Source organism: Dromiciops gliroides, chromosome 2, assembly GCF_019393635.1.
Source record: "Dromiciops gliroides isolate mDroGli1 chromosome 2, mDroGli1.pri, whole genome shotgun sequence".
NCBI lineage: Eukaryota > Metazoa > Chordata > Mammalia > Microbiotheria > Microbiotheriidae > Dromiciops > Dromiciops gliroides.
In genome coordinates this window covers 621029582-621056704 of record NC_057862.1, presented here as the reverse complement: position 1 = coordinate 621056704, position 27123 = coordinate 621029582, and the positions used below count along the sequence as shown (strand labels likewise).

Genomic DNA, 27123 nt, shown 5'->3' with positions numbered 1-27123 from the left:
CTTCAGGAAGACCAGAGTTTAAATCTGGCCTCTTACACTTCCTAGCTATGTCACCATGGGCAAGTCAATTAACCCTGTTTGCCTAAATTCCTCATCTGTAAAATGAGCTGGAGAAGGAAATGGTAAACAACTCTAGTATCTTTGCCAAGAAAACCCAAAATGGGGTCATGAAGAGTCAGATACAACAATCAGAACAACAAATTTTATATATGAGGAAATAGAGGGCCTTGCTTTACTACTTGCCCAAAGTCATAAGGTACTAAATGATAAAGATTCTCAAATCTTCACTAAAAATGCACCCATGGGGGTGGCTTAGTGGCACTGTGGATAAAGTGCTGTGCCTGGAGTCAGGAAGACCTGAGTTTAGATCTAACCTCAGATACTCACTATCTATCTATACCCCCTATGGCTGTATGACCATGGGCAAGTCACTTAACCTCTCTTAAAATTGGGGGGGAAAAAAGAATGTGACCCTGCATGTTGGAAGTCTTTCTCTGGTTCTGTTAATAACTCAGGGGTATCAGTGTGCAGCAGAAGGTGAATTGACCTACAGCAATACACTCAGATCTCTCCTGGAAATTTCCAGAGACTCCAGGGACATGACAATTAAGCATTCAAGTATGGTGGAGATGACTAACTTGTGGCTGCTTCTATCCATCTGCTGGCTCTGTGATAAAGGTACTCTGAAATGACAAATCAATCTCCTTGTTGGCTTCTGTGCCAGAAGAGTCAATGACTCAGGAGACCTTCTAAGAAGATAGTTTCCATGTCCATTTCCATTCCTTTGCTTTTATATGGCATATAGTGTGTTCTGTCTCTAGACTTCTCATGAGGGATATGGGGGAATGGACTGTGATATTTCCCCTTACCACATTGCAGTTCCCACATGGAGCATAAGTTCACTTGGATAAGTTTGCCTCTGGCCCTTTATTGTCTTCTCTGATTTGTGTTTCCTTTCCAGAGTAGGTAATTAAACATCATTCTCAAAGTAGACTTATTGGGGGGGGGGGACCCCGAGGCAGCAGCAACCTGTAAACTCAAGAGGTCTGGACGTACTGCATCTCACAGGCCAGATCTTACCAGTGGTCAGGGGAGAAATTCCCTAGCAACTACTCCAGTATTCTTGGAGTGAGATAATTACCAATCAATCAATCAATCAACAAGCACCTACTATGTGTTAGATCCTGGGCATACAAATACAGATAATGAAAAAATCCCTACTCACAAGGAGCATACATTCTAATTGGGGAGGGGAGGGGGAGAGAGAGAGAGAGAGAGAGAGAGAGAGAATTACTAAATAGATGTGAGGAAATGGGGATTGGTCTCCTATCAAGAATATTATAGTGCGAGAATCAGGGCTCTACCCCCTGCCAAGAAAGACATGAGGTGACCTTTCTAAGGTCAACCCAGCATCCGGAAGTCACGTCACAATTCATGAACCACCTTCAAGACATGTCAATCAATGGACTTGAATGCTATCAGCCAATTAACTTGGAGCTATGTTTGGGAACCGCCCATCTTCCTGTCCTGGAGGAAGCTTCCACTTGAACAGAAGGAGAAACACTCTCTTTGGTGGCTAGAACAAGCTTGTGGTGGCAGGAGAAGCAGGCCAGAGTAGACAGGTTTCCTATCTTTCTGAACTTAAAGTGTTCTCTCTTGGATAGCTAGGTGAAGGTGGCTTTCCCTCTCTCTTTGCTAACCCTCAATATACTTTAATAAATGCATAAAAGCCTAAACTGTTGCTGAATTTATCTGTAAATCTTAGCTAGTTCCCCGCCCCCCCCCCCATTTTGGGTGGGGGGAGGGGTGGGAAACAAGTACAGGCACATTAGATTTGTTTTTTATTTTTTGTTTTGTGAGGCAATGAGGGCTAAGTGACTTGCCCAGGGTCACACAACTATTAGGAATCATGAAGGTGAGTGTGTGTGTGTGTGTGTGTGTGTGTGTGTGTGCACTCGCTCTTGAGCTACTCTATGGACACATCCAACATCCTATTTATGCTCTGAGAATACACCATCTGTCACAATAAGTTCCTTCTCACATGATCCATCCATTCTTCAGGCATAGGACTCCAGTCAAACTTTGCTGAATCCACCTTTGAGTGGCAGGGTTCATTTGTCCTTCGTGATATCTTTCTTTAATCATCCACAAAGAAGACATGGATTTTAAGGGTGTTTAAATATTGAGCTCCAGATCACTTCCTGGAGTAACATGCCCATACCATAAATAGACTGGAGTTGGTCCCAATCACTCCCAGAAACTTCAAAGATGTTTTCCAGTTATGAATACACAGGGATCTGCGTTCACTTTCTCATAGACCCCTAGGATTTCTTTAAAGAACTCTTCAAAGGCTATGGAGGTATAAGTTATAAACGTCCTTCATAAAATGAATAGAAGGTAGCGTGGTGCATAAAGCACTGGCCCTGGATTCAGGAGGACCTGAGCTTAAATCCAACCTCAGACACTTGACACTAGCTGTGTGACCCTGGGCAAGTCACTTTACCCTCATTGCCCTGCCCCCCCCCCAAAAGAAGAAGAATGTAATTGTTACTTGAGAGCCACTATTCAACTATTTCAATTCCACAATTCTCCTTGTTCACTCTTTTTTTAAATTAAATTTCAAAATTTTCAATTAACAAAAATCAATTTTCTCTCGCCTTTATCCCCGCATTGGTTGTGTCCAGAAAAATATATGTCTTAATCTGCATCCTGAGTCCATCGACTTTTTGTTCTGTGATCTTCTCTGTCCATTGTTTGGTTATAAACTCATTTCCTATTCTTAGATCTGAAAGATGTTTTTCCCCTTGTTTCTCTAATTTGTTTATGATGTCACCCCTTACATCTTGTTCTTCACTATTGATAGCACAGGGTCAGTTAATCAGCTTGAATTTAATGTGTGCCAACCATTTTATTACATCCTAGAAATATGGAGGCAAAAAGGAAATTCCCTGCCCTCAAGGAGCATGTGTTCTACAGAGACAAAATAAAATGGATATAAATATGTAAAAAATACAGGTGGAGTTGGCCTTTTCATTTTACCTTCAGCCTCAAAAACCCAGATGTTATGGAGGTAGAAATGACAAGAGATGGCAATTAATTGGATATGTGGAGTGAAAGGGAGTGAAGAGTCTAAGATAATGATGAGACTGCAAGCCTTGAAGACCAGAAATAGGGGGAGAATGAAGAAAGATTAGTCATAAAAACCCAGAAAGGAATAAATATCTAGCAGGAAAGGGTAGTCAACTTTGTTAAATATCACAGAGAGGTCAAAAAAGAACAAAGATTTGGAAAAAGCCAGCAGGGTTACCAATGAAGACATTATTGGTAACTTCTGAAGTTGAGTCCAGGTGGAAAGCACCAAGGTCATTTGACCAGTATCTGTACTAGATGCTAAGTCTGCTCAATCAACTCTTTTCTTTCTACCCTAAAACTCCAAATCTACACAATTATCCCCCAACTAACCCCTAATTGCCATCATGATGGCACATTAAAAATGTGACAAATCTTGGGAGAACTGGCCTAGAAATATACAATCATACAATTTTGAGCATACAGAGCCATCTGGTGCTCAGTCCAATAAATGCACCTCAACAGAATCATATTACTCCCACAGTCAATGTGATCTACTGTGTCGTTTGAAATTAGAAGGGGGTGCCTGTCTCTTTTCTAGGTTTTAAGGAAATTTAGCAGGGGTTTCTAATATATTGCTATTTATAAATTAGATGCTTTAGCATTGATTTTGGGCCTTAAGCATTTATTAAGTCATATCAAATGTTAGTAAAGGGAGAGAGCACATGGCTCCAAAAGTTCAGAAGCTCTACATACCTAGAATGGAGAGTGAGAGACAGAGGCAGGGTGGGAGAGAGAAGAGAGTGACAACAGAGAGCAACGTCCCACTCCAAGGGTTTTTAATCCTCTCACAGGTAGAGGTGGGTCACTGCACATTGACATTCTGCTAAGGACAGTAACATTCAAGTTCATTGATGGGCATGACTTGAGGGTGGTGGGTTTAGGTGAGTTAACTTCCTTTAGGTAGTCAGGAAGACATGTATGAGGAATGTGTATTGAAGTAGGTATGATGCAAGTTGTAAGAAAATGAGTAGTTGTCTCCTCTCAATATGGATATAACAGTCAGTCATACTCCTCCTGACCTGTTTGTAGGACAAAGGTCTCAGATCCCCTCCTCCCCTTCAGGCTAGCAAGGTCACATGGTTCAAGGAGCCCTGGTCTCAATAAGGTCCACTCCAGAGTTGTGTCCACATAAGGAAGTATAAGGTCCACTCCTGAGTTATGCCCATACAAGGAAGAGGGGTGGGAATCTGATTAGCTAGTTTTTGTGGGTAGATTGTAACCCTTGAGTAATTGAACCAGTGATGAAAAAGGGGAGGGTCCATTCGCATTAGGGACTAGGGTATAAAACAGGGCCTGTGAGCCCTTTTTCTGGGCACCCACTAGCTGCACACTAGGGTGCCTCCTCATGAGAAGGAAATAAAGAACCTTTGCCACATTGCTGTTGAGTTCCTGAGAATTATTGAGATGGGGATGTTTTTTCCCTCACACAAGTCCTGGCCTTAGAAGTCCTTTGTCCTTTTGTGGAGTCTTCATGAAGTTCCTTTTGGGTGAGATTTTCTGCTGGGTTCTAAGGATTAGTGTCTATTTAAAGTCAATTGCAAGAATTCTCTTTGCTCTGAGATAGGTAATGTGAGAAATAGAACTTCAATACTCAGCATTGGCAATCTGTCAAAGACTTATTTATTGTCATTCTCATGAGATTGGGCTATTCCCTAATAGAACAGACAACAAAATGGAGGCTTGCAAGCCTTTTTATCTCTTAATGCAACTGGTCCCTCCCCTTCTTCCCCAATTACTCAAAGATTGCAATCCAGCCACCAAAAACTAGCATCAAAAACTAGCCAATTGGAACACAGTATTCCTTAGCCAATGGGGGAGGCAACACAGGGACAACCCTTCAACTCCTCCCCCACATAGACACAGCTCCAGAGCAGATCTAATTGTGACCAGCCTAGGGTTTCTCTGAATAATGTGATTTTCTTTGCTGGAGGTGGGGAGAAGTGGGGGGAAGGTGGGAAGAGAGGCAGACCTCTTCCAGACTGAGAGGAGCCCAACCTCATTTCCTCACAGGTAATGTTCCCCAAAGCTTCTTCCTCCCTTGAGCAGCTATCTATCTTTCTGTATCCATCTGTCTTTTTTTCCCCCATATTGATCCCAGGCAGGTGCCTCTCTGGTCCAAATTAGTTGTATTATCTCCTTTAGGCCCACTCTCTCCTACAACATGGTTGGGGAGAAGATAGAGACTGGAGTCTTCCAAGGTTTGACTGGCTTGCTGAACCAACTGCTCTTTTTACACAGAGCCTGAGAGATATAACTTCATCTTTTCAACCAATTACCAGGTGTTTCTTCTGTGGTATCATCTTTCATCCAAAGGGCAAAAATCCTATTGATTAAGGGCTTGTCCATTATGAAGAGGTTATAGGAAAAATTCTTAATAACTCGTTTTTTTGATTATTTGAGTAATTAATTGTGGTGGAAATAGAATCCTATCCTTTTACTAGAGGCAAGAGAGAGCCAATGAAAATTCATCAGCAGGGAAGTGTCCTGATCAGATTTATGCTTTAGAAATATCTATTTGATAGTTGTATGCAGGATAAATTAGACAGTAAAGAAACCTGAGGCTACCCTATCAATACTTCATTATCTGTATCTATATCCTATGACTACATTAACAGATTGGGGGAAGACACCAAATATCTTTCTCCCCTGCTTTATATATTATTTGACAAAATGCTAAATATAATATCCAAGCATTTTGCCAAAGTCACATGACTATCACTTAGTGAAACTTGGGTCTTCAGAAGTAGGCACAGTTTGGGGCTCAGAGTTAGTTTTAATTAGGTAGATCTATAAATACACATGTAAAAAGTATGCTCTAGGGGCAGCTAGGTGGTGCAATGGATAAAGCACCGGCCCTGGATTCAGGAGGACCTGAGTTCAAATCCAGTCTCAGACACTTAATACTTACTAGCTGTGTGACCCTGGGCAAGTCACTTAACCCTCATTGCCCAAAAAACAAAAATAAATAAACAAACAAACAAACAAATAAATAAAAGTATGCTCTGGCCCCCACTCCCTCAAGAGCAGTCCTATTATATATCCCCTTCAGAATTCAGGTGGTACTTCTTTTCTCTTTTCTTAGCTAGAGCCTTTACTGGTTTCCCATGGGGGGAGGGAGGGGCAGCAATAAGCTGCCCTAGTTCCATTTGACCACTTAATACTGTTTGCTTTTTACAAAGGAATATCTACTCCAAAGATATAGCAAGAATATAAAACTATTTTCCCCAACACCTCAGGAACATTATTTCTCTACTCCACCTTAGTTTCAGGGAGTGAGGGTGATTAGGTTTAAAACTCAGCTCAGTTATTACATAGTCATTGTTCCCACCTCAAGTCTAAAGGCAGCATTGCTGTTAGATGAATTCTTCCATAGGGCTGGGGTCCTAAACATCATTCCCAGGAACATCATTCTTGGCTCCTTGCTCCTCAGGATATTGATGGTGCATTAATTACAAAACTCAGCATGGATTTGAACTCCCAGATTTCTGTGGCTAAATCTCCTGGCTTTTCAAATTCCCAAGTTCAGAGATTTTGCTCTCAGCACAAAGAACAAAGAAAAATTAACAAAAAACTCAAGGAGGTCTGTGAGAAAATGGGTAGTTGTCTCCTCTCAATAAGCATGTAACCATCAATCATACTCCTCCTGACCTGTTTTTAGGACAAAGATCTCAGATCCCCTCCTCCCCCTCTGGCTAATAAAATCATATGGTTCAGGGGCAGCTAGGTGGTGAAGTGGATAAAGCACCGGCCCTGGATTCAGGAGAACCTGAGTTCAAATCTGGCTTCAGACACTTGACACTTACTAGCTGTTTGACTCTGGGTAAGTCACTTAACCCCCATTACCCTGCAAAAAACAAAAAACATATGGTTCAAGGAGCCCTGGTCTCAGTAAGGTCTGCTCCTGTGTTGTGTCTATATAAGGAAGAATAAGGTCCACTCTGAGTTATGCCCATATAAGGAAGAGGGATGGGAATATTACTGATTAGCTAGTTGTTTATTTGGGGATTTTTTTTGTTTTGTTTTTTGTGTGTGCGAGGCAATTGGGGTTAAGTGAGTTGCCCAGGGTCACACAGCTAGTAAGTGTCAAGTGTCTGAGGCCAGATTTGAACTCAGGTCCTCCTGAATCCAGGGCCGGTGCTTTATCCACTGTGCCATCTTGCTGCCCCTGATTAGCTAGTTTTTGCGAGTAGATGTAGCCCATGAGTAATTGGACCAGTAATGAAAAAGGGGAGGGTCCATTTCCATTAGTGACTAGGGTATAAAACAGGGACTGTGAGCCCCCTTTCTTGGTACCCACTAGCTGCACACTAGGGTGCCTCCTTCTCAGGAGAAGGAAATAAAAGAGTCTTTGTCCCATTGCTGCTGAGTTCCTGAGAATTATTGAGAAGAGGATTGTTTTCCCTCACAAGGCCCCCTTTCTTAACACCCAGATGCCCTCAGGGGGGAAGGAAGCTTTAAGTCTCTCCCCTTAGGGTTCTACTCTCTGAGTCATTGAGCCCTCCATTGCCCTCCATTGTGAATATCACAAATGATATTTAATAATTATTATATTATAATAGTTCTGGCAATGCAGCCAACAGAAAATGGCTCTTCCTATCCATGTGCTAGACCAAACATAACCACTTAAAGAATGTCCACACATGCTCCAGTCTCTCCAATACACTTTCTTCCCACTTTATCACCATTCTCCTGGATATAAGTCTCTGGCATCCTCCACACTGAGACTCCATTTTAGCAAGCTGATGGGGTATACTCATGGACAAGATCCCAATTTCACACAAATGCATTGGCAGCCAAGTAATTAATGTACCTTTATTAAGTGCCTACTATGTGCTGGGCACTGTGCTAAGCACCGAAGATATAAAGTAAAAAATGAAAGTCACTATCCTCATGAAGCTTATCTTCAGGGTTGTCTTAGAGATAGAGCTAAAAGAAAGAGTGCTCATTCTCTTGTAAGAGTAGAGAATACAGCACTTACTCAGCACTTCTGTCCAGTTAGGGACAGTTAGCTGTCAATGCCATCTGGTGGTTAAACAAAAAACTCTTTTCATTGTTTTCTTGCCAGTCCTGGCTCACTTTGAATTTTAGCACTCTTGATACTATTTTTACAATACTGAATAATCTTGTGTTCACCATCTGTTATCTGCTACCTGCCCTTACTTCCATATTCTATATATGTCTTCTTTGAATACAAATTTGTTGGTGATTTCCCAATATATCCATATTAATCTCCCTATTACATTATAATTGTTCCTCTTTGGTTCTTCAGAATTTTATTCTTGAATGGTTCTCATCTGTCCTGAACTGACTTTAACTATGGAATTCTCATCCATAGGAACCTACTGATCCTTTCTATGAATTCTTTGAAATCTGCTCCCCATATCTGGGTTGCATGTCACACTATTCCTGATTTTCTACTTTGCTATCATAAAAAAGTGACAAGAAGTCATTCATTTTCTAAAAAGATTTCCCAACAACTAGTTAATCCTTGTCACATTCAGAATAGATTTTCCCTTGGTTAGTTCTTTCACAGGCAAGAAAGATGAAAATATCATTAAGATAAGACACAACATGGTTAACTGTTTGGTGAAGTGATGGGAGAAGGAGGTGGGAGTTTTAGAAAGATGGTTTGAACTCTGCTTTGAAATTTGTTCTACTGGGTTCCTTGGTCTTGCTCTAAACCAGGGCTTCTTAAACTTGTTCCATTCACTATCTCCTTTCACCCAAGAAATTTTTATGCTATCCCAAATATATAAAATAGGTATACATACCCTCTTTCTATTGCCAAATTTTTCTCCACCCCCATGTCACAGGAAATAGGTGGTGGGGGTCATTAGGCATTCTTCTGTAAAGGATTATACCCGAACACAGTCCAGTTAGAATTAAAATGCTCTTTTATTTGGAGTACATTTAGAGAAAAGCCTCTTACTAGTCTCTCTGCTGTCACTCTGCTACTGTTGCTGTACTTGACTGATGCACTTATTTACACCTTCCGAATTTTTGTTGTCTGGGGGTGTTTGAGAATCAAATAATCTCCTAACTTTTGGTTCTCTTTCTAAGAATGTTTCAAATTCTCTCTCTCTCTCTCTTTTTTTTTTTAAATTTTTGGTTAAACTCAGATTTGCTGGATATGTCACCCTAGGTTGTATTCTGAGCTTCATTGATCTTCAGAACACATTATTCCATTCCCTTCTGTATTTTCTTGTGGGTGTAGAATAGTCTTGTGTTATTAGAATTTCCTTTCCTTTATATTTCAAGGTCTTTCCCCTGATGACTGGAGAACTTGTTTCTGAACGGAATTGTTAAATTTGACCACTGTGTCTTAGTGATTGCAACCTTGGTTTTTTTCTGGAGATGCTCTATTAGTTCTTTCAATTGCAATTTCATTTTCTGGGTTGAGAGGTTATAGGAAATTTATTATTATTATTATTTCTTATGTTATAATGATCAGGTTTTTTGTTTGTTTTTGCCTTGTCGTGTTCTTCTAGGGGACCTATGATCCTTAGCTTGTCTTTACATGTCCTATATCAGTATGTTTTGGATAGTGATCATTTTTTTTAAAAAGTATTATTTTTTGCTTCTCTTCTAAATTGTCTTTCATTTCTTTGTGTTTGCATGAACAATCTATTGTTTTCTTTTATTCTTTGGTTAGATTTGACATCACAGATTCCAGCTTTTCTATTTTTCTTATTATTTTTGCTGGGTGGGACATACATTCTTCTCTAATTTTCATTTTTCTTTTGAATCCACCCAGAAATGCCATGTTGTGGTTCCACATTCTCCTCACATTCTACAGGGTGTATTTCATCAAGCATTGGATCACTTTCCTTTATTCTGCAATATTTATTCATAGATACTGGAACATATTTCTAAACTTTGAGGACATTTCTATCAGGTGTCAATTTGCAGATAAATAACAACAACAACAACAACAATAATAATAATCAGATAAATCTGCTTATGTTCAGAGACTTTTGAGTTTTCCTCTTCCTGAGATCTTTGGCACTTTCAATATCTCCTCTTCCCAGTTCCAATTTATTTTCCTTAACACTTTAAAATTTTTTCCCCTTGATGATGGTTTCCTCTGGGACTGGATCTCAAAACAACCTTAGCCTCTTCCCACACTGGGAAAGTCACAGTTCACCAGCCTATGTCTCTGCCGACAGAAATGACTTCAGTTGGATGCTGAGCTTTTTTCTCAGGTTTAGTGGAGTGCTCTACAGGGTTTCCTCCCACCTCTATAGTTTCCTGAATTTGTGTTGTCCTTCTCCCTCTGTTCCTAGTTTTGTGGTTATGAGGGAAAACAATCCTCTTCTCAACAATTCTTTCCTTCTCAGGAGAAAGGAGCACCCTAGTGTGCAGCTAGTGGGTGCCCAGAATGGGGGCTGGAAGGCTATGTTTTAAACCGTAGTCCCTAACGCGAATGGACCCTCCCCCTTTTCATCATTTGTCCGATTACTCAAGGGTTACAATCTACTAGCTAATTGGAATGCAGTATTCCCATCCCTAATCAATTCTTCCTTATATGGGCATAATTTAGGAGCAGACCTTATTGAGACCAGGGCTTCTTGAACCATGTGATTTTGTTAACCAGAGGAAGAGGGGATCTGAGACCTTTGTCCTAAAAATAGGTCAGGAGGCATATGATTGACTGTTATATCCTCATTGAGAGGAGACAATTATCCATTTTCTCACAGTGGTCCAGCACTGGCAGATCAGAACCTTGTAGCAGTAGTGCTACAGGATTGGTTTCTGTAGTTTGTGTCTCCTAGGCTCTGGGAGGAAGGGATTGTGGGTTTGACCTTTCTGTCAAGGGGCCCAGAGTACCCCAGAAGTTCTCTGGGGCACATCAAGGAATCTTCTCCTTGAGAAACTAAACCAGAGGCCAGATATGCCTAGAGAGATAAGCATTAGGGGAACCAGTTCCCTACCCTTCATTCTGATCTCCCTTACCCCTGGGGAGATGTTTGGGTGTGGCTGCTGCCTTTGTGTCCTGAAGAGAGAGATGGCTTGAGAGATCAGAGCCACCCCTCACCCAATTTCCCCAGCTACCACGAGTGGGGGATGGTCCTCCCTCACTAAAGGAATTTTCCACAGTCAAATGCCCCCCATCCCCACCCCCCATCAGTCCTCTATAAAAGTACCTGCCAGTCTCCTGCTCGAGGAGATTGATATCTCAGAGGCACACTCTATGCCTTTCTCCCCAAGAGAAGTCCAAGGATTTCTCTTCCCTTCCCTTCCCTTCCCTTCCCTTCCCTTCCCTTCCCTTCCCTTCCCTTCCCTTCCCTTCCCTTCCCTTCCCTTCCCTTCCCTTCCCTTCCCTTCCCTTCCCTTCCCTTCCCTTCCCTTCCCTTCCCTTCCCTTCCCTTCCCTTCCCTTCCCTTCCCTTCCCTTCCCTTCCCTTCCCTTCCCTTCCCTTCCCTTCCCTTCCCTTCCCTTCCCTTCCCTTCCCTTCCCTTCCCTTCCCTTCCCTTCCCTTCCCTTCCCTTCCCTTCCCTTCCCTTCCCTCCCTTGTCCCTAAATAAATTACCTTCTTATTCTAACTGCTTTTGTGTGCAAGAGGGTGTAATTCTTTAAAGAGGAAATCCTAAGGACCCCAAACCCCTAACCCCTAACCCCCTATCCCATTTTCCCCATGACATTTCTTTCAAGGTCTGGCACATGTCCTAGCCCTGGCCTTCTGTTCTGCTCTCCGGCACAGTTCTTTTATAGCACTGGTGTTGGACTATCCTGGCCCGGCACACTTCTGCCCCTTGAACACCTCTGTAGTCCTGGCCGTTTGTCTAGTGCCTAACAAATTTCCTCATCCTAGAGCTCTGGAAAGAGGAAGTTCCTCTGACATTACCTTCCTTCAGTTTACTCTGTTTGTATTTTATGTATACAGTTTGCAAGTTCTCAGTAAAACTGAGCTCATACAATTCTGGGACTGGTTATCTTTCTTTCTTGCGTTAACCTGGGGATTAAGGAAACAATCAGTATAGGAGAAATAAGGTCTTTAATTGGGGCAGAGGAAGCTCGTGGTATTGCAAAGCTCAGAAGCTAGGGAAGAAGGGAACAGAGGATAGGGTTTTTGTTTTTGTTTTTGTTTTTGTTTTTGTTTTTGTTTTTGTTTTTGTTTTGTGAGGCAATTGGGGTTAAGTGACTTGCCCAGGGTCACACAGCTAGCCGGTGCTTTATCCACTGCACCACCTAGCTGCCCCGAGGATAGGGTTTTAATGGGGTAAGAGAACAAAAAGATTGCTCCGGAGCGACATATAGCTAATTAATGTAAACGAACCTTTGACAAAAGAAATAATAGAACAGCTCCTAATTTAAGTATAAACGCTACTGACTCTGAATAGAAACTACTTAATGTAGGTGGACCCTTTTTACATAATAACATAAAGTCTAGGGAGTAAGGTGGGAAACACTGGGTGGGGATAAGTTGCTTGGGGGAAGGTCCATAAGTCCATCAAGAGTCTGGAAATGACAAAGACTGTCAGCCCCAGGCAATTCATTTGCCTAGGAAAGGGGGGACTGGGTGGGGAATCACTTCTCCGTAAATTTTGCCGTTCTCCCTTGAAGTCTGTAGGATTAGGGTAATGAGGTTGGGGTTAGGTAAACACCTAAGGAGTCTTGTGGAATAAAGAAAACACTGGATCATAGTGGACACCTGATGTTGGAGGTTTGAATCCCTAGGTACCACTTGTGAATCTGGCAACAATTTCCCTCTTTGAACTTGTTTTTTCATCTTTTAAATTAATTAGGCAGCATAAATGGTAGTGATTAACAACCAGCTCCCGGAAAAAAAATGTATGTACAACACACTTTTAAATTTAATCTGCATTATTAACATTTTCCCATTTTTTTTCACGCCTGGACAATCAACAACCTAATTCCAGCTCTGCTATGTAGCTTTTGCCGATTACCAGGGTATAAAGGGCTCACATTAAACATCTGAAGAGCAGGCTGTAAAACCCAACAGCAGGTCAAACATCCCTTGACCCTAAAGGATTAGTACATTTTGGCCAGGAAGTTGAAAGCCTGCAGCACGCCATGGCGGCATCCCTTCGGTCCTGCCTGGAACTACATTTCCCAGCAGGCTCTTATGCTGAACGGGCCATCCAGTAATGCAGCAGGAGCACGCGATCACGGTGACGTCTTCATCCTAAAGCCTCGGCTGATTGCCTGGCTTCTAGTTATAGCTTCCAGGAATTTTAGGCGGGTAGAAAAGGAGCGGGGGCAGGGGGAGTGGGGGATAAATGAAACCTCCTTTTCCGTTATTCTGTTTGGCCATATTGCTTTCGCCGCTTCCCCGTCCCAGGGCCACTTCCTCGGTAGCCGCCTCCTAGACTTGACGTAGCTCAGCTGGGCCAGCACAGGAGGCGCGGCTTTGCGCATGCCCATTTGTAGCGAGGCGGGTGGACGGCCTCCGAGAGAAGCCGGGAGATCAGAGCGCGCGAGCGCGGGAGAGTGAGGGGAGCAGCGGGTCGCGCGCTGGCGAGTCCCGAGTGGAGCCGAGCAGAGCCGAACAGAGCCGAGCCGGCGGCGTGCCGGGGGTTTGCCTGAGCTTGGGCTCCAGTGCCCAGGCGGGGAGCGGTTTGCCGGGCGAGGCAGCGAGCGCTCCTCTCTCCCGCCATGGCTGCGTTGCGCTACGCGGGTCTGGACGACACCGACAGTGAGGACGAGCTGCCGCCGGGCTGGGAGGAGAGGACTACCAAGGACGGCTGGGTGTACTTCGCCAAGTAAGGGGCTGGAGGGGCCGGGCCGTCGCCCCCACCCGTTCTCAGACCTCCGAGGCCGCCGCCCTCGCGCCGCGCCGTCCGTCTGCCCCTGCAGACCGACCCTCCCCGTCTCCCGCAGTGCCCTTGCCCCCCGCTCCACCCCTTCCCCGCACCCAGACCCTGGTGCTGGCGCGCGGGCGCCCGCCTCCCCTGAGCGCCAGCGTGCTCACACCGCACACTCGTGCGCCCGGGAGCCCGCTTGTGCACACGTCTGCACAACGGCTCCCACCCCTCCCACATTTACGCAGCCCGTGCACACTTGTGCGCACTAGTGCACGTGTCTGCGTGACTGCTCCCCAATTCATATGCATTTGCACACCCCTCTGCAGTCACCCACGCGCACTTGTGCACACTAGTGCACATACAACTGCTCTTAACAGGCACACATATTTAAAGCGTAACAGGAAGGGGGGTCCTCTCCAAGTCCGATGTGGTAATACATTCTCACTCATTGATCATGTCACCTATCCCACTGTGCTCACTCACTGAAACAACCTCCCCCTATTAATACAGTCTTACAACTGATATACATTTTCTTTTTTTCCTTTTTTTTTTTCTTTTGGGGCAATGAGGGTTAAGTGACTTGCCCAGGGACACATAGCTAGTAAGTGTCTAGTGTCTGAGGTCGAACTTGAACTCAGGTCCTCCTGAATCCAGGGCTGGTGCTTTATCCACTTCACCACCTAGCCTGCCCCATGATACACATTTTCACAACCGTCTCACAGTGATGAGTATGGAGGCTGTCATATCCCTTCACCCTGAAATTAACTGACATTTCCATACCACTTTGATACATTGTCTAATTTGAGCCTCACGACTCTGGGGCTGGGACTACAAGCATTTTCCTTTTACTGATGAGGAAACTGAGGCATACAGTGGTTAAGTGAATTGCCCAGGGTCACTCAGCTAGGAAGTGTCTGAGGCCAGATTTAAACTCGTCTTCCTTACTCCTTACTCCAGGTTCAGTGCTCCCCAGAGCCATCTACTTTGTGTAAAATCCCCTGTTGGGAGAGATATAAAAATAATTCAGAAATGGCCTTAAACGAGCAAATTAGTCTAGCCAAACTGTCACACACGCTTGTCATAAACTGTCACATAACACCATAGAATCATAGTAAGTTAGGAGAGATAGTAAATAACTTGCCCAAAGTCACATGGTTAGAAAGTGGCAGGGTTAGGACTGCTTTCTGGCATCTAGCCTAGTCCACTTTACACTCTTCCACACCGAAATATTTTCACATACCTACAATATCCCACCAATGCTTACCCACCTATTTTCTTGAACCTATCCTATCTTATCAATATGAAAAGGGATTTTTAGAGGACTCTTGCCTTTTACCCTCTGAGGGCAGCTTCTTCATTTTGCTAGGAATGTTGTGGGCTGTTCCACACTTTTAAGTGTCGCTGAAGGGTGGTTTCTCAGGAATCAGTGAGGAAACCGGCTGCCCTTTGTAACTCTTGGTTTTGGAAGTACTGACTAGAAGTCTAGGGAACACCTCCCCATTCCCTGTTTCTTAGAAGATGAGTTCCAGTGAAATTCTTAGTCTAATGCGATCATTATTATTTACAGGGATGTTTCCTGTCAATGGTTTGGAATTCTTTGTGTGAACCTAAGTAATAATAAATTGGTTCTTTTCCCCATCATATTACTTTACCTTGAAAGAACATTATAGACTGTTCCCTCAGGCCTCTAGTTTCATTTGTCACCTTTTTATTATTATTTAAAAAAAAATTTTTTTGGGGGGGAGGCAGTGGGGTTAAGTGACTTGCCCAGGGTCACACAGCTAGTAAGTGTTTGAGGCTGGATTTGAACTTGGGTGCTCCTGAATCCAGGGCCAGTGCTCTATCTACTTCACTATCCAGCTGCCCCTTTACCCTTTTATTTTAATGTAAAATCATAAGGCTATGGATGCAACCTGAAATTTACTTAAAATAGGGAACTCCCAGATGATGAAGGCTTGACTAACAATGCAGGTAAGCTACTTGCTCCAGTCATGAAGCCAGTATATGTCAGTGGTGAGACTTGAATCCAGTTCTATTCCAGCCCCAAAGCTGGCTCTCTGCTGCCTCAACCTAAAACAGTTCCGAGATCATAAAATGACAGTTTTGGGGGCAGCTAGGTGGCACTGTGGATAAAGCACCAGCCCTGGATTCAAATCCGGCCTCAAACACTTGACGATTACTAGCTGTGTGTCCCTAGGCAAGTCACTTAAGTCATTGGCTGCCCCCCCCCCCCCCCCCCCCCCCCGCCCAAATGACAGTTTTACAGAACCCCAGAGGTCATCTGTTCTAACCCTGTCCTTTTACAGATATGGGAAAAGGGCACAGAGATTATGAATTGTTCAAGGTTACACAGGTCATTACAGGCATTTAAATCCAGATAGTCTGACTTTAAATCTAGAACCCTTTCCATTGTACTCATGGTGCTTCCATATTTAAAGTAATAAAAAGGAGTTATTTGTGTTTTTTTTTTTTTTAAAGCTAGGGGCAGCTAGGTGGTGCAGTGGATAGAGTGGATAGGCCCTGGATTCAGGAGTACCTGAGTTCAAATCTGGCCTCAGACATGTGACACTATCATTATATACACTATAGCTGTGTGACCCTGTGCAAATCCCTTAACCCCAATTGCCTTACCCCCCCCCCCCCAAAAAAAAAAAGCTAATAACTCCCTCAACTTTAACTGGATAATTTGAGAGAACAGTACTATTCAAAGAGTTTTATAAAGGAATAGGAACTCTAGATAACACTTTGTAGCCACATAGTGGCTACATTCATCCTATCAAATGGAATAGCTATTTTCTGTCTTTATAACACATTATTTTAGAGCCCCCCAGCTTTTGGGGTAAAAAGAACAAAAGAGAAATTGGAATAAAGATTTGTGTGTGTGTGTGTGTGTGTGTGTGTGTGAGAGAGAGAGAGAGAGAGAGAGAGAGAGAGAAACAATGTTGACAGAAAATAGATCGTTAGAATGTGTATCTTTCTCCCCAAACATTTTTGTATTTGAAGTGAAACACTGTATCCTAAGTGGAGAAAAGGTAAAGGAAACATCTCTTGATTTTTAAGTACCTATTGAGCTTCAAAACCAGGTATAAGTTGTAATGAAGGTCTTTGTACCCATTCAGTAAAAACCAAAACATTTTGTGTTTTTGAAGACTTTTGGGCTTAATGTTTGGGTTGCTCATTTTCATTTATCACCAAAGCAGCTCCAGGACTGGGAGTTTGCAACCCTTAGGGCCTACCTATATGACCGTTGGGACTTGGAGTTGCCATACCAAATAATAATATAACTCACATTTCTATGATACTTCTTTAGAAAGTGCTTCTCCTACCAGAGGAGTTTTTAACTTTTTTTGCATCATGGACCCCTTTGCCACTTGGGAGAAGCCTGTGGGTTCCTCAGAACAATGCTTTTTAATGCATAAAAGAAAATATATAGGATTACAAACCTTTATGTCAAAAAACTATTACCAAGGAGCAGCTAGGTGGCACAGTGGATAAAGCACTGGCCCTGGATGCAGGAGGACCTGAGTTCAAATGCAGCCTCAGACACTTGACACTTAACTAGCTGTGTGATCCTGGGCAAGTCACTTGACCCTCATTTCCCCGCCAAAAAAACCCAAAAAACAAACAAAAAATCCTATTGCCAAAATATTAAAAAAAACAAAAACAAAACACTTCACAGATCTCTCATTATAGAATCTCTATGACTTATGGCAACAGTTTCAACTCTTGTTAATAACTGTTATCCTAGGCAAGTCACTCACCGGCTTCTGAAACTTGAGATGAATTTCCTCATCTGAAAAACGAGGGAATTGGATTAGAGGGTCTTTAACATAATTTCTACTTCTGAATCTATGATAGTATGAACAGGTCTACAAACTAAGTTGTGCAAAATATTATCAACATTTTATAGAAGAAAAAAGGTTGTCAGGTTAAGTGACTTACCTTGGATCACAAGGCTAGTAAGCTGCCAAGTCAGGACTTGAAGACAGGCCTTCTTATTCCTGTCCCTTAGGCTCTTCCCTGGCAGCAGGGTGGAAAGTGAATTGCCCAGGTGTCCAAGCATCTGGGGTCAAGTCTCTGACATTACCAATGTTAATTCAAGTAAGTAACTTGGCCTCCTAGGGCCTCAGTTTCTCTACATGTAAAAGAAGGAGATTGGGTTAGATGACCTCCAAGTTCCCTTCCAGGTTGTAGATCTATGACCATATACCTGGATTAGAGGTTTAGTTTGAAGGCTTAGTAGATGTGTGACTTTGCATAAGTAATTTAATTTATTTTGAGTACATTTTGCTCATCTGTAAAATGGGATTAATAGCACTTTTACTAACTACCTGATATAGTTACTGAGGTTGAAATGGTATAATTTATGCAGATCATTTTGTCACAGAAAATGATGCAGACATTTTAACCATTTTTTAGACTTTATCTAGATTTTTTATAACTAATTTTAATTTTTACAATTGAAGTTAATACTTATTTTCTATTTATAGATTAAAAAAACACTTTATAGATTATTCAGGATGTATTTTCTGTCCAAGGCCTACTTTTCCCTACCCTTCAAGTTTTTAGTTGTGTGAAAATTAATTTTGATAATAGCCTAGTAAAACCACAGGTAGGTAAATATGTTCCCAGAATAAATATAAGGTGACTAAAGCTAACTACAAACAATTATATTTTAATTATCTGTTATTTTTGGAGTATCTATGCTGCTGCTCTTTCCCATTTGTTGGTTATATTACTGTTCCCATTTTACAGTGGAAGAAAGCTATATCTACTTACTTAGCCATGGTTTTAATAGTTTGATTTTATAGGGGTTCACATGCAATTAACAATTTAATTTTGACATGACAGTGTGCACAGATGGAGAGCTTTGTTAACCAGAAGAGAATACAAATGAAATAACTATGGGTTGAGGGTAAACTAAATCATACATTGAGTAATTTAGGTCATATTCATGTCAGATAAATTATTTTCCTTGAAAGTAGAAAGCTGAATATTTTTGTATTTTGAAATGAAATAACTACGCAGAGGGAGAAAATTGTGGATACTTTTTTTGTAGAATATTTGCTAGGAAATAGAGAGAATGGGGCATTCTTCCCTGAGTCTCCTCCCCCGCCTTCACCAGTTTAATAATCTTTACCTTGTAGTAGCAGTACCTTTCATTTAAAAAAAAATATATATAATTTCTTAATATCTTAGTACTTATTAAGGATGATTGAATATGGTTGATTAATCTTTGTCAAACTCCTCATGAGCCTACTATTTTAGTGGTGACCTTTGTATTTACATTTACCATGATAAGATGGGAAATATAACTGCTAGGGTTATTAGTATATCAGCATGATTTAATCATTTGCTCCATTAAGAGTCACTGCTTTGTGAACTTATACCTGCCAAAGACAAAGCTTTTTAGGAGAGTATGTGTTACATCTAAATATCATCATTATATATTTTCTTGAATTATGCCAATTTAACACTAGGTAAAACTTAAAGGAATTTTTCATATCTGTAGACAATTCTTGCTGATGATTCAGTGAAAATTTTATTTAAAATATCCCATTCTGCTTCAATATGTTTTCCCATGAGACCAGAACCTACCCTTTCTTTATCTACTCATAGTGAAGTGACATTTTTGTTTACCGTTTCTAGTTCCATAGTGGGATAGGTAGGACGGTATAAAGGCAGCTCTCTACTGATAGATGATAAAGTTATATTTGCAGCTGACTAGTAGAATAATTGTCTGGCAATTGACTCTTTGGCCATATTTTCAAGATGGATTATAGGATTCCACGACTTAGACGCAGAGTAGGTAGTCAAACCTGGGGTCAAAAAAAGTTTGCCTGGTTAACACTGGCTTTTGCTAGTGATAACTTTTGTTAAGTAGTATGATCATGGAGAAAATTTTTCCTCCAGAGGAATAGTTTTAGAATGGTTTATAATGCTTCTAAGGATTTACTCTTATTTTTAATTGTGTTATGGGTATTTTGACAGCCATACTGAAGAGAAGACACAATGGGAACATCCTAAGACTGGAAAAAGAAAACGAGTAGCAGGAGGTTTGTATTATTCGTTGGATTACTCATGGAATAGCCAAATATACTAACATGTAAAGCATCAATTACCCAATAACCCTGTTAGAGGTAGAGTGTTGCCCAGGCAATTGTTGTTTATAACTATGAGTAGATTTTAGGAGAAGAGAAAAATTGTTGTAGTAAACTGTCTATAAGTTGTAACTATCAAATTCATTTTGTCAAGCATTTGACTACATTCAAAGCAATATAGGTGCTGAAGATAAAAAGACAAAATGAAAATCAGTTCCTTCTTTCAGGTGCCTTATTCTACTGTAGGCAATTTATAGAATTATGAGTAAAGAGCATATCGTAATTTTTAGCGACTATAGACAAGTTTTTGTCATTTAAAAAAAATTATAAAAGTATTTTATTTTCCAGTTACATGTAGAGATAGTTTTCTTTTTTTTGGTGAGGCAATTGGGGTTAAGTGACTTGCCCAGGGTCATACAGCTAGTAAGTGTTAAATGTCTGAGGCCGGATTTGAACTCAGGTACTCCTGAATCCAGGGCCAGTGCTCTATCCACTGCGCCATCTAGCTGCCCTTAGAGATAGTTTTCAACATTTGTTTTTATAAGATTTCTAGTTTTAAATTTTTCTCCCTCCTCCCTCCCCAAGACAGCAAGTAATCATTGATATAGGTTATATTTGTACAATAACATTAAATATATTTCTGCATTAGTCATGTTATAAGAGAAGAATCAGAGCAAAAAGGAAATACCTCAAAAAAGAAAAACAACAGCACCAAAAACAAAAGAAATAGTATGGTTCAATCTGCATGCAGATTCAACAGCCCTTTTTCTTCTGGATTTGGAGAGCATTTTCCATCATGAGTCCTTTGGAACTATCTTGTACCATTGTATTGCTGAGAAGAAACCAGTCTGTCACAGTTGATCAACACATAATGTTGATGATACAGTGTATAATGTTCTCCTGGTTCTGCTCATCTCACTCATCATCAATTCATGCAAGTCCTTCCAGGTTTCTCTGAAATCTGCCTGCTCATAGTTTTTTACAGCACAATAGAATTCCATTACATTCAAATACCACAACTTGTTCAGCCATTCCCCAATTGATGGGCTGCCCCTCAATTTCTGATTCCTTGCCATCACAAAAAGAGCAGCTATAAATATTTTTGTACATGTGGGTCCTTTTCCCTTTTTTATGATCTCCTTGGGAAAAAGACCCAATAGTGGTATTGCTGGGTCAAAGGGTATGCATAGCTTTATAGCCCTTTGGGCATAATTCCAAATTGCTCTCCAGAGTTTTAGTCATTTTTGAGAATTTATTTGTTCATCAAGAATATATGAAAAGAGGGGCAGCTAGATGGTGCAGAGGATAGAGCACTGGCCCTGGAGTCAGGAGGACCTGAGTTCAAAAAAGAAAAAGAATATATGAAAATAATATGAATATCAGATATCTTTATTCTGTAGTATTACATTTACTAATGACATGTAGAATATAAATCTTTCAGATTTTTTTTTAACCCTATAAACAATAATTGAATGTCTTTTATGTGCCTAGAACTGTGCTGTGACCTGGAGGGGACACGCTAAAAGCATGTGATACAATTCCCTGTTCTAAAGGAGGCTAATTAGGGAGATGAGACACATATAAAAAGGAAACATTATGACAGATGTTATGAGGCAGGGTGTGAAAATTGGCTGTTAAGTAAGTAGTTATGATATTAAATGCTACGAGTTTTTAAAACAAATATCACCTGGGTTCAGATTCCAGCGGGGCTACTGACTACCCGTGTGATCTTGAGCAAGTCACTTGGTTTCCTTTTCTGTAAAATGAGGAGACTAGACTATTTGACCTCTCAGGTTCCTTCTAGCACTAAATCCTTAGTCACATTCTGAGAGATTGCCATGGGTAGAAAAGACTGCATGGAGGAAGTGAGAGCTGAGTTGCACTTCAAGAGGTTGGGTAGGAATTACATAATTGGAGAGAAAATAGAACACTCTGGGTTTGTAAAACAGAAGAAACAGGAACCTAATAAAGAACCTAGAGAACAGGTACCTAATAAAATATTATGTGGTATGGCATAAAAAATCAATGTAATAGTTTCACTAAGTGAGTGATGGATGATGGAGTTATCAGGGAAAACTTTGCAGGGCTAGGTAGAATCTGGCTACTCAAATGGGAAGGGAAAGTGGCATTTATTATGGAGGGAGGATCAGCATATACATGGAGGTGAGAATGAGTATAGGCCTTTTATCTTCTTATTGATATATATAATTATATATTGTTTTCTTTTTATAAGCAGACTCACAGTCTTCTCTGTTTCAGACCTGCCATATGGATGGGAGCAAGAAACTGATGAGAATGGACAAGTGTTTTTTGTTGAGTAAGTGTTTAAAGATATAGAATGTAGTTATCTCAGTGCTTTAAAAACTGTTATCAGGTACTTCACCTTGAAGTCTATTATTTTTAATTGGTGAGGAGATGAAGCAATTATAAAAAAATCTTTTTTTTGTTGGGGGAGGAGAGGTTTCTTAGGTTTTACTATTGTGGTATGAGTATAGAACTTAAACCATGTATGACTTAAATTTTTATAAGTTATTTTTTATGTTCTCAAAATAATGCAACCAACTAAGTGTCCGAACAACTAATTAATTTTAAAATAATAGGAATTTAACAAATGCCAAATAAAATGAATAGTTCTATTTACATACAACAAATTAATCTTCAGAAAGACCTTCAACATACAAATCTCAATAAACTATGTATTATTCTTTCTATGTCCTTCATTACTTTTCTTTGCCTGTTAATACTTCTATCTGTGTTTTTATTGGGCTTTATCAGTTCATGATCTGGCTCTTCTTTCTTCATTTCCTACTGTTTTATGGAAGTTTCCATATTACCTTATATTCTTCATATTGCAGACTCTTAATTGCAACATAGTACTGTGTTGTTATTCCAATTTAGCCAGTCATTAATCAGTTATTGGGTCATATTTGAATTTTTCTGTTTAGAGAGATCTCTATATTTTCAGAAATTGAGCGACTGAAGACATTTTTAATTATGGATCAATTTCCATTCTTAATGGCTAGAATGGGTTCTAAAACATCAGGGAGAACTAAAGGGAAAATATTAATACACAGGTTATTATATTATTATTTTTAAAAACCAAATAGCAATTTAGATAGTTGTTTTTCTTTTAGTAGAGCAGCTATATTTCAAATTGGTGACGACACATGGTTAATGGTTCTCCACAAATAGTTAAATGTATAAGGAATGAATCTTTTGATTTTGGTTAGAGTTTGTCACATAAGATAGGCCCTTCCATTTGTGAGGGTCTTTAAGAATTGATAATGAAATCTAATCTTTCATTGTTTCACAAGGACTTATACTTTTAAGAGATTTTTTGGTTCTTCACATTTTGAAAAAAATCTCACAAATGCATTTATGACATGTTGAAATAATTTTGAAATTTCTATTAAAAACAATAGTCAGGGGCGGCTAGGTGGTGCAGTGGATAAAGCACCGGCCCTGGATTCAGGAGTACCTGAGTTCAAATCCGGCCTCAGACACTTGACACTTACTAGCTGTGTGACCCTGGGCAAGTCACTTAACCCCCATTGCCCCATTAAAAAAAAAATTAAAAAAAAAACCAAACCAATAGTCATTTATAATTTCATGTATCAAGTTATTAAAATAACTTTTAGGTTATTAGCTCATCTTTTAATTAATATTTGAAGGCTCATATACTACAATTAATTTTAGTCAAGACCACTTGAAAATTGATTTTTTATAATAAGAATAGGAATGTCTCTCTATATAATCTTAGAGTGATATATAAAAATATTTTCTTCCCAAGCACCCTCTGAGGGAGATAGAGTAAGCATCTAGTCCTTTACACTGCTACCAAATATTTGATAAAGCATGAACTACATAGACCAATATTCAAGACCTTCCACAATCTTGTTTCATTTTGCTTTTCTAGTCCAGTTCAGTCTTACTGATCAGTCTCCAATTTTGCCTTCTCTCCTCCACCTTTGTGCATTTATACATACAGTCCTTCATTACTGGAACAGGCTGCTGCCATGTCAGTACTCTGCATGTAGTAGACACTTAATAAATGATTGTGTAGTTGAACTAATATTTTTTTTTCTATAAGACTCAGCTCAGGGAGTTATTTTTCCATGAATTTCAACTTTAAGTCACAGGAATATTTAATAATCTGGATTTTTAAAAATTGCTGTTATTTTTATGTCTTGTGCTATTGGATACTTGGCACATTACTGAGCACATGTGCTCAGTTCTTAGCAAATATGTATTGAATTGAATGTAGGCTATGTAGAAAGTGAGAACCATTTTAGCACTGTAGCTTTTATAGCTATAGAAGCATAGAGTTTCAGAAAACAACCATTCCAAATAATGGGGTTTTTTTTGTTCTAAAGTAGAGGTATCAAACACATGACCCTCATACTCCTGATTGTAGCCTGAACCAGAAAATGCAATTGGGAAATCTTTAGCAAAGTTAATAAAAATACAGTAAAACATAGATAATATTAATATGTGGTTTTCTGAGTCAGTACAAACCTGGGAGATAATATGACCCCTGGGGGATCCTTATGTGTGGTTTAGTGGATTTTAATACCACTAGTTGATTTTAATACCACTGTTCTGAAGAATTGGATTTTGAAGTGATTGTTGCATATCAAAGTATATTTTCCAAGAAATCTTAAAGTAAAAGATTAGGTACTATTTTTCTAGGTAAGAGTGTAATTTTTCTAGACCCCAGAAGAGGAACTAAAGGACCTTTGTATTTTAAAGTTGAAAGAAATTAATAATAAGACTTTTGGTACATAAAAAAATAAAGGTTTTCCTAAATAAATGATATAAATGCCTGTGTTCACTGCTGTAGGTTAGCATGATTTTTCCCCTTTTCTTTGCAGCCACATAAATAAAAGAACCACATACTTGGATCCTCGATTGGCATTTACCGTTGATGATAATCCAAAGAAGCCGCCAACCAGACAGAAATATGATGGCAATACAACTGCTATGGAAATCCTTCAGGGTCGTGATCTAACTGGAAAAGTGGTTATAGTTACTGGAGCTAACTCAGGAATAGGTAGGCCAGTATTTAAATTTATTGAGAATGCTGTAATGTAACTTTCATGAATTGTAATCATAGTAAGTTTGGTATAGTGACTCTCTGTTTATAAGAAATGATATTTTTTGTATTGTATTGTGTCATTGCAATCATGACCTTTCTTTCCAAAGCCTATACTAGTTGTGTGTGTCATCATAGAGGATATATAGGGCCTGACCCTGAAACTGAATACTCAGTAAAAATATTGGCTAGTTAATAATTTAGGTATAATAGGGAACAGTTTCAAAATACTATTTTTTCATCATCAGTAAATTTGGTCTGTGCAGTATACATAGTAACTATACTGTTACCTGAGTAGTTTAGGCAGAAATAAAAGTATTAATACTGCTAACCTAATTATATAGATATTTTTAATTTTTAAACAAATTTTTGCAGGGCAGTGAGGGTTAAATGACTTGTCCAGGGTCACACAGCTAGTAAGTGTCAAGTGTCTGAGGCCAAATTTGAACTCAGGTCCTCCTGAATCCAGGGCCAGTGCTTTATCTACTGTGCCACCTAGCTGTCCATGCTAACCTAATTATAGTGTATAATGTTAAAAAATAATATAACACTTACTAAGGGTACTGCATTCAGATTTAAATTGATTGCTTTAATCTTGATATCTTTTCTTTTACTTATGTCTTCTCTTTCTCCTGGCGACACAGAGTAACTTGGGCATTTTATCATGTAAGCATTTGTTGCTTCTTTTTCCCACTGAGGAGGTGGCCCTATTGGTGCTCTAACCTTGACTGCTGTCTTGCAGGAATCTAGACTATTAAGCGCTATCCATAAGTACATGCAAGTGCTGCCTTGCTCTTTCCTCCACCTAATGGGTCTTTAGACCTTTCCCCCTTCTTAATGTACTTGTTTGTACAGTGGTAATTTTCTATTCTTTCACACCCCAGCCACTTTTCATATTGTCCTGTTTGTTCCAGTTAGCATTTTTCTGGGCTCAGTTTCTGCCTTAGTGCCAGCCTCCCTGAAAACATACAATTCTCTCTAATTAGCATATATAGCTTATCAATTTGATACACTTCACATTAAAAACCCCTTGAGTGACTAGTAGGTCCCCATGGTCTTAGTCCTGTTCTAATAATAATATTAAATTTAAAAGACCACTGTTTTGGGGGGGATGGGAATTTATTTCTTTGTAAAATTGGGGAATCTTTTTTTTTTCTTTACCCACCAAATTCACTTCCTTATTTAATCTTAGTTTTAACCACCATCTTGGTAGTATTATTGGAAAGAAACCTGTTGTGGGAGTCAGGAGATACCATTTTAGACATCTCAGCCATGCTTTCTAATACTTGCATAACTTTAAGTCACTTCCCTCCACAAGTCTCATTGTCCTCATCTGTAAAATAGAGGTTTAACCTAAATGATCTCTTAAGGATCCTTCAACTCCCAAACTTATGATTTATTCTCTTTGGACTTCTAATTTTACATCTGAAATCATCAGAGAAACTTTTGTTATGAAGTATTAATCTTTATATCAAGAGTTTTCTTTACCTCAGGGTATTTTTGGGTAGTTGTGAAAATCACAGTTTTAAAATTTCTATAAAGTAGGGCTTGCATTAATAATCATCTATTTTGAGAATGAACTACCTTCAAATGAAATTATAGACTGAAATAATGCATTTGATATTATTGGCTCTTTCCTCCTGGATAATCTCTTCCTTCTGGTTTTTTCTCTTATCTGTATAAATACTCTTTTACAGTATTAGAAAGGTCAAGAAGACAAGGACTGAGAAAGAAGATGGTGGATTATTTAGTTTCAAAAAACATCTAAAAGAAGCATACAGAGTAATCACAGCTAAATTTCTAAGAGAAAAAAAATAGAACCACCCACCTGCCCCCAGCCCTCAGGCAAGGTAAAAACCTTATCAGTGCACACCTGAGAACTTTAATACTTGGAATAATTGCTCATCACCCACATCCCATTCCTCTCCAAAAGTCTAACAGCTCACACTTATGCTTGGGCCCTAGTCCTAGGTAGAGAATCCCCACTGCCCCAACCCCAAAATTAATTTCATTATTTCAGTCTATAATTTCA

At 40.0% G+C, this 27123-nt stretch overlaps 1 protein-coding gene across 1 annotated transcript in view; it reads left to right on the top strand.

The window, feature by feature from the left end:
* Positions 1-13519: 13519 nt before the first annotated feature.
* Positions 13520-27123, top strand: part of WWOX (WW domain containing oxidoreductase) — a 1201502-nt gene continuing 1187898 nt past the window's right edge. The window contains exons 1-4 of the mRNA XM_043984741.1: positions 13520-13856; positions 19890-19954; positions 22259-22316; positions 24871-25049. Of these exons, the coding sequence (XP_043840676.1) occupies positions 13750-13856; positions 19890-19954; positions 22259-22316; positions 24871-25049 (409 nt within the window). The 5' untranslated portion in view covers positions 13520-13749. The remainder of the gene's footprint in view (positions 13857-19889; positions 19955-22258; positions 22317-24870; positions 25050-27123) is intronic.